Below are 15,249 nucleotides of genomic sequence, written 5' to 3'. Positions count from 1 at the left end.
TATTGCCCCTCCCCTTTTCCCTCTCTCCACTGGCAATCACTAGTTTGTTCTCCATATCTGTGAGTCTGCTTCTTTTTGTTGTTTTGTTAATGTTCGTTGTATTTTTTAGATTCTACATATAAGTAGGATCGTACAGTTTCTGTCTTTCTTTGGCTAGCTTACTTCACTTGGCATAATGTCCTCCAAGTCCATCCGTGTTGCTGCAAATGGAAAAATTTCATTCATTTTTATGACTGAGCAGTATGTCATTTTGTGTGTGTGTGTATCTCATATCTTCTTATCCACTCATCTGTTGATGGACACTTAAGTTGCTTTCAAGTCTTGGCAGTTGTAAATTGTGCTTCTGTGAACATTGAGGTTCATGAATCTTTCCAAATTATATGTATATATGTGTGTGTGTGTGTGTATACAGCTTATATGTAGTATAAGTTTTATGTTGTCACCCTGCTTATTTAACTTATATGCAGAATATATCATGTGAAATGTTGGGCTGGATGAAGCACAAGCTGGAATCAAGATTGCCAGGAGAAATATCAATAACCTCAGATATGCAGATGACACCACCCTAATGGCAGAAAGTGAAGAACTAAAGAGCCTCTTGATGAAAGTGAAAGAGGAGAGATAAAAAGTTTTCTTAAAACTCAACATTCAGAAAACGAAAAACATGGCTTCCAGTCCCATCACTTCACGGCAAATAGACGGGGAAACAATGGTAACAGGGAGAGACTTTATTTTTCTGGGCTCCAAAATCACTGCAGATAGTGACTGCAGCCATGAAATTAAAAAACGCTTGCTCCTTGGAAGAAAAGTTATGACCAACCTAGACAGCATATTAAAAAGCAGAGACATTACTTTGATGACAAAGGTCTGTCTAGTCAATGCTATGGTTTTTCCAGTGGTCATATATGGATGTGAGAGTTGGACTATAAAGAAAGCTGAGCAACAAAGAATTGATGCTTTCGAACTGTGGTGTTGGAGAAGAATTTTGAGAGTCCCTTGGACTGCAAGGAGGTCCAACCAGTCCATCCTAAAGGAAATCAATCCTGAATATTCATTGGAAAGACTGATGCTGAAGCTGAAACTCCAATACTCTGGCCACCTAATGCGAAGAACTGACTCATTGGAAAAGACCCTGATGCTGGGAGAGATTGAAGGCAGGAGGGGAAGGGAACGACAGAGGATGAGATGGCTGGATGACATCACCGACTCAATGGACATGAGTTTGAGCAAGCTCTGAGAGTTGGTGATGGACAGGGAGGCCTCGTGTGCATCTCTCCTTGGGGTTGCAAAGAGTTGGACATGACTGAGTGACTGAACTGAACTGAAGTGATCCAAGAATAGAATTTGGAGTCATATAGTAGCTCTACTTTTAGTTTTTTGAGAAACCGCCATTCCATTTTCCACAGTGGCTGCACAACTTACATTTACATTAGCAGTGTTTGAGGGGTCCCTTGTCTCCACATCCTTGGCAACATTTGTTATTTGTGGTCTTATTCATGATAGTCATTCTGACAGGTGTGAAGTTTCACCGTGGTTTTGATTTGCGTTTCCCCTGATGGTTAGCAACATTGAGCATCTTTCATGTGCCTATTGGTCATCTGCATTTCCTCTTTGGGAAAATGTCTATTCAGTTCTTCCGCCCATTTTAAAATCAGGTTGTTTGTAGAGTTCTTATTATTCTAAGAGTTTTCAATGTCTTTGTATGTAGTTACAATAAATTCAGTTTTCATGGCTAGATAATAGTCTAAGAAAATAATTCATTTCATTAATTCATTATTTCATCTATAGACATTTGGGGACCTTTCAGTTGTCTTGCAATTATAAATAATGCCCACAGTAAGAAATGCTAAGAGAAATTCTTAAGGATAGAGGAAATGATATTAGATATAATTTCAGAAGTTTGGGAAGAAATGACTAACTCTTATTTATAGTTAACAGATTTTCAACAAGGGTGCCAAAAAAATCTGGTGGGGAAAACATGTTTTTTCCCAATGAATGGTACTGGGACATTCAGATATTCATACGTAAAAGAATGAAACTGGACCCGTGTATCACACTATATATGAAAATTAACTCAAAATTGATCATTGACCTAAATGTGAGAGCTAAAACTATAACCTTGCTGGGAAGAAAAAAAACCTAGATTGATATCTTCTTGGCTTTAGGTTAGATGCTGGTTTCTTAATGAGACGCCAAAAACACAGCAATAAAAGGAAAAAGGGCAAATCAGACTTCATCAAAATTAAAAACTTCTGTCCTTTAAAGGAAATCATCAAAAAAAAAAAAAGAAAGAAAATATAACACATAGAATCAGAGAGAAAATATTTGCAAATCATGTATCAGATTAGGGACTTGTATTCAGAATGATTAAAAAAATTCAACTCAACAATAAAAGCACAAATACCTTAATTTTTAAAATGAGCTAAGTATCTCAATAGACAGTCCTCCAACAGAGACTTGCAAATGATCAGAAAGCACATAAAAGATGCTTAACATACAAATTAAAACCACAATGAAGTTTCCATTTCAACAACTGAGGCCCGAAGATTCTGGGTTCCAACCCAGTAGGAAAATTCGGCCTCTGACTGAAGAGGAGACCCATGCAATGTTTGAGAAGACAGCAAAATTCATCAGAGAGAACCTTCAGCTACTGGTCAACAGATCCTACAGCACCTACTGTTTCAGGCTGCACAATGACCTCACAGTGTACTGTGTGAATGAGATGACCTTGAAGTTGGTCGTGGGTATCTCTGGTGACAAGCTCGTTTTGCTTGGGAGGTACTTTGGAAAATTCCCTAAGACCCACGAGTTTCAGTTGGACATTACAGCTCTGGATTACCTAGCACCCTATGCCAAGAATGGGGCTTCCCATGTGGCACTAATGGTGAAGAACTCACCTACCAATGCAGGAGACATAGATGTGGGTTCAGTCCCGGGGTGGGGAAGATCTCCTGGAGGAGGGCATGGCCACCCACTCCAGTAGCTTGCCTGGAGAATCCCCATGGACAAAGGAGCCTGGCAGGCTACCGTCCATAGTCCACAGTGTCACAAAGAGTTGGACATGACTGACCAGCTTAGTACTATGCCAAGAATAAAGTGTTCCTGAAACAAAGCAAGCCTTCCTGTCTGAGAACCATGAGCTGAAATCTGGACTTGGTCAAATTACTGGAAATACTTCTCAGTACTAGGGAGTCATGGGGAACTCCTTGGCAGACATCCTTTTGGCTTTTGGAGTGGCAGCAAAGTCTACACAAGACTGCAGGAGAGTAGACACCATGATTACGGTGGCATTTCATCAAGCAGACATTGGGGAGTATGTTCGGCACGAAGAGACGTTGACTTTAAACCATCACGAGGACCTGGGGCTGTGTAGAAGGGCCTGACTTTGATTCCTGTGTCTGTAGACTCCAGCATCCTGTTGAATTTTGTCAACACTATGACCTGTTCAGGGACTCCTTGATTTAATATTCACTCGATCATGGACAAATGCAAGTTGGATTCTCATACAGAAATGGCTCAAAAATGGAGTTTTGGATCTTTGTGATTGTGGAATAGAATACTGTGCTTTATATTTGAATCAGAGGGTTTCTTGTATTGAGTAACAAGTTCTAAATTGTTGGAACTGAGGACAAGATGAGCTTATTATTGTTATCTGTGATAATATTTTCCAACTGATAAGAACATAATGAATTTTCTTATTTATTAATACAATGAAAGATAGATATTGGCATATCAGAATACTAGGGCATGTCTGGAATTTTACAAATGAAATTTGGATAAAATATAAGAGCAGTTTATTCTGATGATTTTCTATATGGTAGGTGCTGTGTGGAGTGGAAGAAAAACTTGGATTCAAACAACAGTTCTCACATCTACCAGATGTATGGCCTTAGGTGGGGCATTAAACTTTAATAAGCTTAATTTCTTCAAAAAAATAGTTAAATTGTCTTCCTAAGCATAGTTCTTAGAATTAGAAATCATAACTATAAAGCACTTAGCACAGTGCCTGGCAAATGATAGGTGTTGAATAAATAGTAAAAATTATTTATTTCTGTGATGATTCTACTGAGTATTTCTGTTACTGAGTAGGATCTTATGAATATAATTTGATTATATCTTGACTTTTACAAGCAGTTTATCAATCTTTCTTGAATGATATGATCTCATGCTGAATGTTATTTTTATCACCCTGATTTCCTAAAACATAATTTCTCTTATAAATCTTTTGTTTTGTTTTTTAATTAAAAATTTTAAAATTGAAGTATGGTTGATTTACAATGGTGTGTTGGTTTGGGGTGTACAGTAGGGTGATTCAGATATACGTATATACATATACATAAATATATTCTAATAAATCTTTACTTACCTGACTAAACTGGATGAAAACCACTAATCAGAGACTGAAATAATAATTCAGCTCCTCCATCCTTCCCCATGCCTTCCAAAATTATTTTTAGAATTATTAAAATATTTTTTCATTTTGATGTATGGCAAAAGCCAACAGAGTATTGTAAAACAATTATCCTTCAATTAAAAATAAATAAAATTTAAAAATTTTAATGAAAAACATTACAAATTTTTTAAACTACCTGTATTGTAAGGCAGTTTCTTTAGTGAATATACTGCTTATTTTAAATTCCAAAGGTAGCATCTCTAAAATAAAACATTTTTTAATTACCAAAAAAAAAAAACCCAACCCAACTGCACAATAAAATAGGAGTTTAACTATTTCACACACTACAATAGTTAAAGTTAAAAAGATAGACAGCAGTTAGTGTTGTTGAGAATATGGAAAAACTAGAACCTTTATACATTGTTGCAGGAGTGCAAAATAGTGCAGCTACTTTGGAAAAAAATTTGGAAGTTCCTCACAACTTTTAAAATACAGAGTTACTAGATAACCTACATTTCCAGACTTACTCTAATGAGAGGCCCTGGCAAGTGACATATCATGAACATTATTTTCCTTATTTATAAAGTAAGAAAGGAGTCTGTTTGTTGATAATTTATTTCTTTTGTGTTTGTTGTATTTAGTTGCTCGGTCATGTCCAACTCTTTGTGGACTGTAGCCTGCCAGGCTCCTCTGTTTATGGGATTTTCCAAGCAAGAATATCAGAGTGGGTTGCCATTTCCTCTTTCCAGGAATCTTCCCAACCCAGGGCATCAAACCTGTGTCTCCTGCAATGAAGGTGGATTCTTTACCCACTTAGCCATCATTTAACTTCAAACAATAACAACAAAAATAAAACCTTTGGCTTTCCATAGGAAAATGAAAAACCAGCTCACAGACTGGAAGAAAATATTTGCAAAATATCACATAAGTTTGATAAATGGACTTTATAAAGAACTCTGACAACAGTACAAAGGCAAATAATCCAATTTAAAATGGACAAAAGATTTGAACAGACACTTCACAAAAGAAGATACACACACGCACATGTATATTAAAGTCTAATCAGCAAATGAAGATGCTCAATATCACTAATCATCATGGAAATGCATATTAAAATCATTTAGATACTTGTCTTCACACCAAATAGAATGAATAACAGTAAAAAAATTGATGACACCAACTAAAGTAATTGGAAATCTTATATATTGCTTGTGGAAGTGTAAAATGGTACAGTCTCTTTGAAAAACAATTTCACAATTTTTAAATATAATTAAAATAAGTATATACCTAGATATTTTCTTAAGAAGAATGGAAACATGTCCACAAAAGGACTTGTACAGAATACTTAGAGTAGACTGATCTATAGTAACCCCAAGTGAAATAACCCAGTGACCATCACTGTGTGATAATTCATGCAATGGAAAATTAATTAGCAATAGAAATGAATGAACTACTGGTACATGTAAAAACACAGATGAATCTCAAACACAGTAATTTCAGGGAAAGAAGCCAACACAAAAGAATGTTTGCTGTATAATTTCATTTATATGAATTCTAGAACAGATGAAGGTAATCTACGCTGATAGAAGTCAGATCAGTGGTTGCCTGAAGGAAGGGATTGACTACCAAGGGATATAGAGGAATTTTCCAGGGTTATGTAAATGTTCTGTATTTTGATTGTGGAAATGGTAGCTCAAATATATACATTCATTTAAACACATTGAACTGCACTTAAAATTTGTGCATTTTACTTTAATCCACAGCAAAGTTTATTTAAAAAATAATGCTACTAGAAATGTTTATATGAGTCATTTTTGTACCTGCCACATACATGTACATTTTTTACATGTTCTAGATATACATGGTATATACCTGTAAGTGGAAATCCTCTGAGAGTTTGCAAATTTACTGTTTTACAGGATAATGTGAAATTGATCTTAAAATTATTTTTCCAACTTACACTTTTGATTTTTTACCAACTTACACACAAATGATTTTAACAACCTGCACTGGGAAGTGTTTCTATTGATTTACATCCTCATCAGCACTTGGTATTTTCTGATTTAAAGAATTTTCCAATCAATGACTAAAATATTACCTGACTATGGTCTTGTTAAAATTTTTTCGTCATTATTAATAAGGTGGAACTTTTTTTTTTTTCATACTGATCATTTGGATTGTCTCTCCCTAAAGTTGCAGTTCAACTAGTGTGTTACTTTGTCTCATTGATTTTATAGAATTTCTACGTATATTCTGAATTCTAGATCTTTGACATGTGCTGAAAATATCTTCTTTCTGTAACTTGTCTTTTCACTCCTTTTAAAGTATCTTTTGATGAGCAGTTCTTAGTTTTAATATGGGCTTTTCTTTTCCTTTATGGTTAGTGCTTTTTAATGCCGCCTTTAAGAAATCACTCCATATCCTGAAGTTACAAAGATATTTTCTATTTTCTTCGGAAAGTTTTATAATTTTTGTTTTCCACATCTAATCTTTAATCCAGTGTCTTAGTATGGGTAAAGCGAAGCTTACTATAGAAAAGAGAACTCAAAATGGAGGGCTTAAAGAAGGTAGACTTTTTTCCCTTTCAGCTTTAAAGTGGGCCTTGTCCACCATGCCCCCCTCCTTCCCTGAGCAGGGATGGAACCTACGCCCCCTGCAGTGGAAGTGCAGAGTTCTAACCACCGGGCCACCAGGGAAGTCCCAAAGTGGACATTTCAGTCTGGAGACTGGTTTTGTTTTGTGGAGTCATTGGGGGCCCAGTTTCAGACGGTGTCTCCAGTGGTGCTCAGTGCCATTGCTCTGCTGTGTGTGCTCAGTTGGACCCACTCTTTGCGGCCCCATGGACTGTGCCCGCCAGGCTCCTCAGCCTATGGAATTTTCCAGGCAAGAATGCTGAAATGGGTTGCCATGCCCTTCTCCAGGGGATCTTTCCCATCTGGGGACTGAACCTGTTTGCGTTTCCTGCCTTGGCAGGCGAGTTCTTTACCACTGAGCCACCTGGGAAGCCATGGCAAGATATATCCCTGCACTTTAAGTCTCCTTTAGTCGCTGTAAAAAGGAAACATTGCTGCTAGGATTAAGGAACAAAATGGAAGAGAGAGCATGGATAGAACCTGGGGACTTGCAGGAGGGGCTCCCACAGGCCTTCCCCAGTCCCCCAGAGGAGAGAGTCCACGGCTGCGACCTCAAGGGGGCGCCATGGAGCTGGTCCTTGGATGCTGAGCACTGCTCCTGCTCAGATGTCTAGGGGGACAGTACCAAGACTGGTGTTGGGGCTTCTGGGAGGAAGGTGCCAAGGCTTTGAAGCTGTGAGCAGCAATAGAAGCGGGACGCTGGAGGTACAGCTGTTCTTGTGCTGGTCAGAAGTTCTGACTGCGACTGGAAGCGGGAGGCAAGCCCCTTCTCCCTTCTCCTGCCTTCCTATCTCTATCTCTCACGGACAAAACCTGAAAGAAATCGTTGGGCAGGGGGACAAACAGTGCTGCTATTTGTGGAAAACCTTGTACATATGTTGTTTTGTCTTTGTGCAGATATCTCCTCAGGGTAAATTCTTAGAGGGATTGTATGTCTCTTTGCTAGAGATTGCCATATTTTTCTCCATATGACGTTGACCCATTTTGTACTGTCAGCAACAACCCGTGAAAGTATTCCTGCACAGAGCCACAGGAAGAGAGTGCATTGTCAAACTCCTGAATTTTTGCCAAACTAATAGATTCTAAATGATATTACAGTAGAATTTTAGTTCAGATTTCTTTTATGAAGTTGAGCATTGTCTCCTATGTTTGAGATCCTTTATGTATCTTTTTGTGTGAATTGTCTGTTCGTGTCTCTTGGCCATGTTTGTATCGGATTTTGATAATTTTACTTGTATATATTAGGACAAATAGCCCTTTAATTTCATGTGAGTAGTAATATTTCCTCCCAGTCTGTCATTTATCTTTTGACTTTGCTTATCAACTTAACTCCAGAAAAAAATCATGTTAGTACCATTATGAAACTGACATATTTGTATATTAATTTTAAGGAAAATGAACATCTTAATTTTATTTGCCTTATCCAAGAACATAAGATCCTTTTCATTTGTTCAAGATTACTATTGTGATTTCAGGAGTATTTTAAAGATTTTTCTCATATAAGTTTGCATATTTCTGGTTGTTTACTGTTTAGTATTTTAAATTTTGTTGCTTTTGTAAAGAAGGTTTACTTTTACATTGTCTTCTATCTTACTCTTTGATATGTCTGAAGGGTAATATTTTTTGTATGTTAACTTAAAATGTAGCAACCATTACTGAATCCTTTAACGTTTGTGTTAAATTCCTTGGATCTTATATGTTTATTCTAAAAACATTGGCAAGTGTAATTTAACTTCTTTATTTCCAGATTTTTTGCCTTTAATTGAATTGTTTTATTGCACTGGCTAATCTCCATTAAAGCAGTAAGTTACAGTGGAGATAGTGAGCATCTTTGTTTTGTTCTTGACCTTTAGTAGGAATGCCTCTGATGTTTCCCCAGTAACATGCTGTGATATATTTTGTTATTTTATTATGTTAGGGAGTATCCCTCAATTTCTATTTTATCAAGTGCTTTTTTTAAAACAGAAGAAAAGATGTGGAATTGCATAAAAAGCCTTTTCAGCAAATGTGGAAATAATCTTAGCATTTTCCTCCTTGTATCTATTAATATGATAAATTATATTAATGGCTTCCTTAATATTGAACAATCCTTATATTCCTAGAATAAACCCATCTTGGTCATAAAGTTTGAATTTAAAAAAATTCTTTTAAGAGACTTTATTTTTTACAGCAGTTTTAGGTTCACACAATATTGAAAGGAAGGAATAGAGATTTCCCATTTACTCCCTGCATGACAGACACAAAGCCTCCCCCACTATCAGCATCCTCCACCTGAGTGGAACATCTGTTACAATCAAATGAACCTACATTGACATATCATTATTGCTCAAAGTCCATAGTTAACATGAGGGTTCATTCTTGGCTTTGTACATTCTATAGGTTTGGACAAATGTGTAATGATATGTACCCACCTTTATAGTATCATACAGAATAGTTTCACTGACCTAAAATTTTATAAATCACCAATTTACTCCTGTCTCCTCCAATCCTTGGAAACCACTGATCCTTTTATTTTCTCCATAATTTTGCCTTTTCCAAAAGGTCATGTAGTTGGACTTGTACAGTATGTAACCTTTTCAGATTAACTTCTTTCACTTAATAATAAACATTTAAGATTTCTCTGTGTCTTTTCTTGACTTATTAGTTTCTTTCTTTTTTAGCACTGAATAATATTCCATTGTCTGGATATATCACAGGTTATATATCCATTCACCTACTGAGGACATCTTAGTTGCCTCCATGTTTTGGCAATTATGAATAAAGATGCTGTAAACATTTATGTGCAGATTTTTGTGTGGATAAAAGTTTTCAGCCCATTTGGATACATACAAACTGGTGAATTGCATGAAGTATCTTTTTAATGTGCTTTTGTATTCTGTTGCTGATGATGCTGACTTAAAATTCTTTACATTTATATACATAAATGAGAATGGTGCAGTATTTGCCTATTTTGGAACTGATGTTATGCTGGCTTTGTAAAAACAATTGGGAATGTTTTCTTCTTTTAAAATGCTCTGAATCACTATACGTAACAATTAAATAACAGCTCTTTGTGGATTTAGAATTTCCTTGTGAAACCATCTGGGCCTGGCACTTTTTGTTTGTCAGGAGACATTACTTCGCCAACAAAGGTCCGTCTAGTCAAGGCTGTGGTTTTTCCAGTAGTCATGTATGGATGTGAGAGTTGGACTGTGAAGAAAGCTGAGCGCCGAAGAATTGATGTTTTTGAACTGTGGTGTTGGAAAAGACTCCTGAGAGTTTCTTGGACTGCAAGGAGATCCAACCAGTCCATTCTGAAGGAGATCAGCCCTGGGTGTTCTTTGGAAGGATTGATGCTAAAACTGAAACTCCAATACTTTGGCCACCTCATGCGAAGAGTCGGCTCATTGGAAAAGACTCTGATGCTGGGAGGGATGGGGTCAGGAGGAGAAGGGGACGACAGAGGATGAGATGGCTGGATGGCATCACTGACTCGATGGACGCGAGTCTGAGTGAACTCCAGGAGTTGGTGATGGACAGGGAGGCCTGGCATGCTGCAATTCATGGGGTCGCAAAGAGCTGGACACGACTGAGCGACTGAACTGAACTGAACTGAACTGAGTTTTTTGATATCTTTAGTTTTTAGAATAAAACTGACTAGTGTAGGCTTCTTACCTTTACTGGGATTAATTTTGGCATATTTTAATTTGCATTAAATCTAGGTTTTCAAATGTATTTTTGCAATACTATGAAAATAATTATATCAACAACTTCAGATATGCAGATCCATCAGTTCAGTTCAGTCGCTCAGTCATGTCTGACTCTTTGTGACCCCATGGACTGCAGCATGCCAGACCTCCCTGTCTATTACAAACTCCTGGAGTTTACTCAAACTCACGTCCATTGAGTCGGTGATGCCATCCAATCATCTCATCCTCTGTTGTCCCCTTCTCCTCCTGCCTTTAGTCTTTCCCAGCATCAGGGTCTTTTCAAATAAGTCAGTGCTTCACATCAGGTGGCCAAACTATTGGAGTTTCAGCTTCAGCACCAGTCCTTCCAATGAATATTCAGGATTGATTTCCTTTAGGATGGACTGTGGATCGCCTTACTGTCCAAGGGACTCTCAAAATTCTTCTCCAACACCACAGTTCAAAAGCATCAATTCTTCAGCACTCAGCTTTCTTTACAGTCCAACTCTCACATCTGTACATGACTACTGGAAAAGCCATAGCTTTGACTAGATGGACCTTTGCTGGCAAAGTAATGTCTCTGCTTTTGAATATGCTGTCTAGATTGGTCATAACTTTTCTTCCAAGGAGCAAGCGTCTTTTAATTTCATGGCTGCAATCACCATCTGCAGTGATTTTGGAGCCCCCCAAAATAAAAGTTTGTCACTGTTTCTGTTGTTTCCCCATCTATTTGCCATGAAGTGATGGGACCAGATGCTATGATCTTAGTTTTCTGAATGTTGAGTTTTAAGCCAACTTTTTCACTCTCCTCTTTCACTTTCATCAAGAGGTCTTTAGTTCTTCTTCACTTTCTGCCATAAGGGTGGTGTCATCTGCATATCTGAGGGGATTGATATTTCTTCTGGCAATCTTGATTCCAGCTTGTGCTTCCAGCCCAGCGTTTCTCATGATGTATTCTGCATATAAGTTAAATAAGCAGGGTGACACTATACAGCCTTGATGTACTCCTTTCCTGATTTGGAACCAGTCTGTTGTTCCATGTCATGTCCAGTTCTAACTGTTGCTTCCTGACCTGCATACAGATTTCTCAAGAGGCAGGTCAGGTGGTCTGGTATTCCCATCTCTTCAAGAATTTTCCACAGTTTATTGTGATCCACACAGTCAAAGGCTTTGGCATAGTCAATAAAGTAGAAGTAGATGGTTTTCTGGAACTCTCGCTTTTTCAATGATCCAACAAATGTTGGCAATTTGACCTCTGATTTCTCTGCCTTTTCTAAATCCACCTTGAACAGGTGATACCACTCTAATGGCAGAAGGTGAAGAGGAAATAAAGAGCCTCTTGATGAGGGTGAAAGAGGAGAGTGAAAAAGCTTTCTTAAAACTCAACATTCAAAACACTAAGATCTTGGCATTTGGTCCCATCACTTCATGGCAAATTGAAGGGGAAAAAGTAGAAACAGTGGCAGATTTTATTTTCTTGGGCTCCAAAATCAGTGATTACAGCCATGGACAGTGATTACAGCCATGAAATTAAAAGAGACTTGCTCCTTGAATGAAAAGCTATGGCAAACCTAGACAGCATATTGAAAAGCAGAGACGTCACTTTGCTGACAAAGGTCTGTATAGTCAAATCTATGGCTTTTTCAATAGTTGTGTATGGGTATGAGAATTGGACCATTAAAACTGAAGAATTGATGCTTTTGAACTGTGCTGCTGGAGACGACTCTTGAGAGTCCCATGCACAGCAAGGAGACCAAATCAGTCAATCTTAAAGCAACCCTAAATATTCATTGGAAGGACTGATGCTGAAGCTGAAGCTCTAATACTTTGGCCACCTGATGTAAAGAGCCAACTCATGGAAAAAGACCCTGATGCTGGGAAGGATTGAGGGCAAGAGAAGGGGGCAACAGAGGATGAAATGGAATGAGTTTGAGCAAACTCTGGGAGATGGTGAAGGATAGGGAAGCCTGGAGTGCTGCAGTCCATGGTGTCACAAAGAGTCGGACACAGCTTTGCGACTGAACACCGAATAACAATGTAAGTTTTTGTTTCTAAAACCCCTTAGATTTCTTATATTGAATGTTTATGCTTTCTTCCCTCTTTTCTGGAATAGGTTCATTACTGGTCTGTCATTAAAATATTTTTTATTTTCCAATCAGCATGTGTTGACTGTTTATTGGTCCTACTGGTTCTCTGTATTCAACCTCATTGCTTTTATCTTTATTTTCTTCCTCTGCTTTTCTTTGCTTTAGGTTTTCATGTTAGAGATAGAATTCATTTATTCTCATTGTATAAATATTTGAAAGCTATAAAATTTTTTCTAATCACTAACTTGTTTTTTATAGATTCTGATATTATTGTTTCTATTAGCATTATTTTTTGGAAATGATTTGAGTTGATGTACTTTACCCTTTTCTAACACTTCTTTAATAGTATACTTTAAAATATTCACATGGGAAAGACTGTTTTCTGATTTTGTTATTAATTTTTAGTTTTATTATGGTATTTATTGCCATAATTGTCTAACCTAAATACTATTTGCATGATTTTTACTTTTTTCTACTATTGAGGAGTTCTTTGTGACATAATACAAAGCCAGTTTTCATGACTGAGTCTATATGTGCTTAAAAAAAGTATATTTTCTATTTTTGAGGTTAAATTTGAATATGTCAATAATGCCTACCTTATTTATTACATTGTTTAGCTTTTCAATATCTGTGCTTAATTTGCTCCATTAGACTTGTCTTTCCTTGAGAGAGATATATTGATGTCTTTTATTTTTATTTATTTATTTTTAATTGTGAGCTGAGTGGTGTGACTAATTTGATGCTGTGCTTTTGAGAGTAAAACAAAAAAGATGTACAACAGGATTTCTCTAAATGTTACCTTTATTTCTGCTGAAAACTTTTCTAGGTTCTAATCCAGGAATTGCTACCACTAGTTTTATGCCATTAGGGAAATCTTTTTCTCTAGAGGCTCAGTCTTCTTTTATGTAAAATGAGGTGAGCTATAGAATATTTTTTTAACCCAATACTTTGCTTTGCCAGTTCGATAAAAGTGCTTTTGAAATAGTACCTTTCTAAGTCCCACTGTTATTTACTAAAGTTATTGTAATCATAGCTATCATTTGTTGAGTGCCTACTGCATGCAAGCTTCCATGCTTAGCACTTTACATAAACAACTTCACTGGATCATAGCACATTTGTTTTTTCTTCAAACTCTAGAATATTGAATAGGGAGAAATTCTATTGACTGGCTCACTATTTTAGGAGACTGTCTATTGCATACCTTGGCAGAACACACTTGCATGTTGTTGGAAACACCTTTCTACTTGAAGCAGGACAATGGTCAGAAAGATCAGGTTGATCCAGGGAGCAATTAGCCAACATTTATTTGTTAGTTTCCGGATTTGGCAGGAAACAAGACCAGAATGAGATAAGGAGCTCAGGCCTTTACAGGGTGTGATTGGACTCTTAGACAAAGAGAAACAGAGCCCTTTTCCTGGCCAGCTATTTTCATCCCAGGCTTACATATGTGCTTCTAGTGTGGTAAAAATACTGTAGCAAAAGATTGGTCCTTGCAGTGGGCAGAGTTAACATCTTAACAAATTGTTTAGTTATATATCAATCTCCTGATATCTTTAGTGGTAACACTGTTAATAAGATAGAAGTAAGTGGCAACATTGTCTTACCCTGCCTTAGTGTAATATCTGCCTCTTGGCCTAGAGATACTTTGTGTTGTTCTTAAATTCACTTAACCATCAGGCCAATCATTTAGCATCATGATCTGCTATTGCCATCATGTTGATAAATACATGTAGAGACTCAGTTACTAATAAACTTGTATTCCTCCTTGAAAAATGTAGATGCAGCCCGTAATCCTTCTCAACCTGTTACCCAAGTACCAGCCTAGAATTTACTTCCGGTATAAAATCTGTTGCCTTTCTTATTCAGGCACTCTGGATGCAAAGACAAGGGACTCACAGTCTAGTGTGGGGTGCAAAATGTAAACAATAACTCTCGTTCAAAGAGGAGTCGCTGCCTAACTTAGAGAGAGGTGACTAGTTCCTTTAATGGCATCAGGATGTCCAACTCACCTGAATGCCTCAGATCAAGTTTTCTGTCTTGCTCTGTTCAATGTGCCAGCGTATTTTGAATGTCTGCCTCAGTAGTTCTCACCACATGCCACAGCATGTTTGTGTGCCTAGTCACAGATGTGCTTTGTTTGATCAATTTGCAAAACCTGTGCTTCCCACAGTTGGAGCTAGCAAAGTCTCTCAGGTGGGCTGTTGAGGTGGGTGGATCTTTTGCTATAAATATTAAGGCCTGATGTAAATAATAGCTAAGACACATGACATGACATTATGCTGTGTTATTGTACGGTATCTGTGTTTCGGTGCATGGGAAAATGTGGGCATAGCTGGGTTCATGGCAGCCCTTATTCTGCCAGTCAGAGATATAAGCATACGAGCCGTCCGTTCACACACCTAGTAGTATATTTCAAAAGAGCCAGGTGTGTCTCTGTATGGCTTAGCATTACATTTTATTTTTGTTTC

The 15,249-nt window shown here is 37.3% G+C and overlaps 1 protein-coding gene across 1 annotated transcript; it reads left to right on the top strand.

Annotated features, from left to right (window-relative positions):
- LOC102175030 (60S ribosome subunit biogenesis protein NIP7 homolog) lies at positions 2,513-3,383 on the top strand. Its single transcript, XM_005686104.2, has 2 exons — positions 2,513-2,856; positions 3,224-3,383. The coding sequence occupies exons 1-2, from the start codon at positions 2,513-2,515 to the stop codon at positions 3,381-3,383; spliced, it is 504 nt and encodes a 167-aa protein (XP_005686161.1).

Source organism: Capra hircus, chromosome 10 (genome assembly GCF_001704415.2).
Source record: "Capra hircus breed San Clemente chromosome 10, ASM170441v1, whole genome shotgun sequence".
NCBI classification, from domain to species: domain Eukaryota; kingdom Metazoa; phylum Chordata; class Mammalia; order Artiodactyla; family Bovidae; genus Capra; species Capra hircus.
This window is presented reverse-complemented; position numbering and strand designations above follow the sequence as displayed.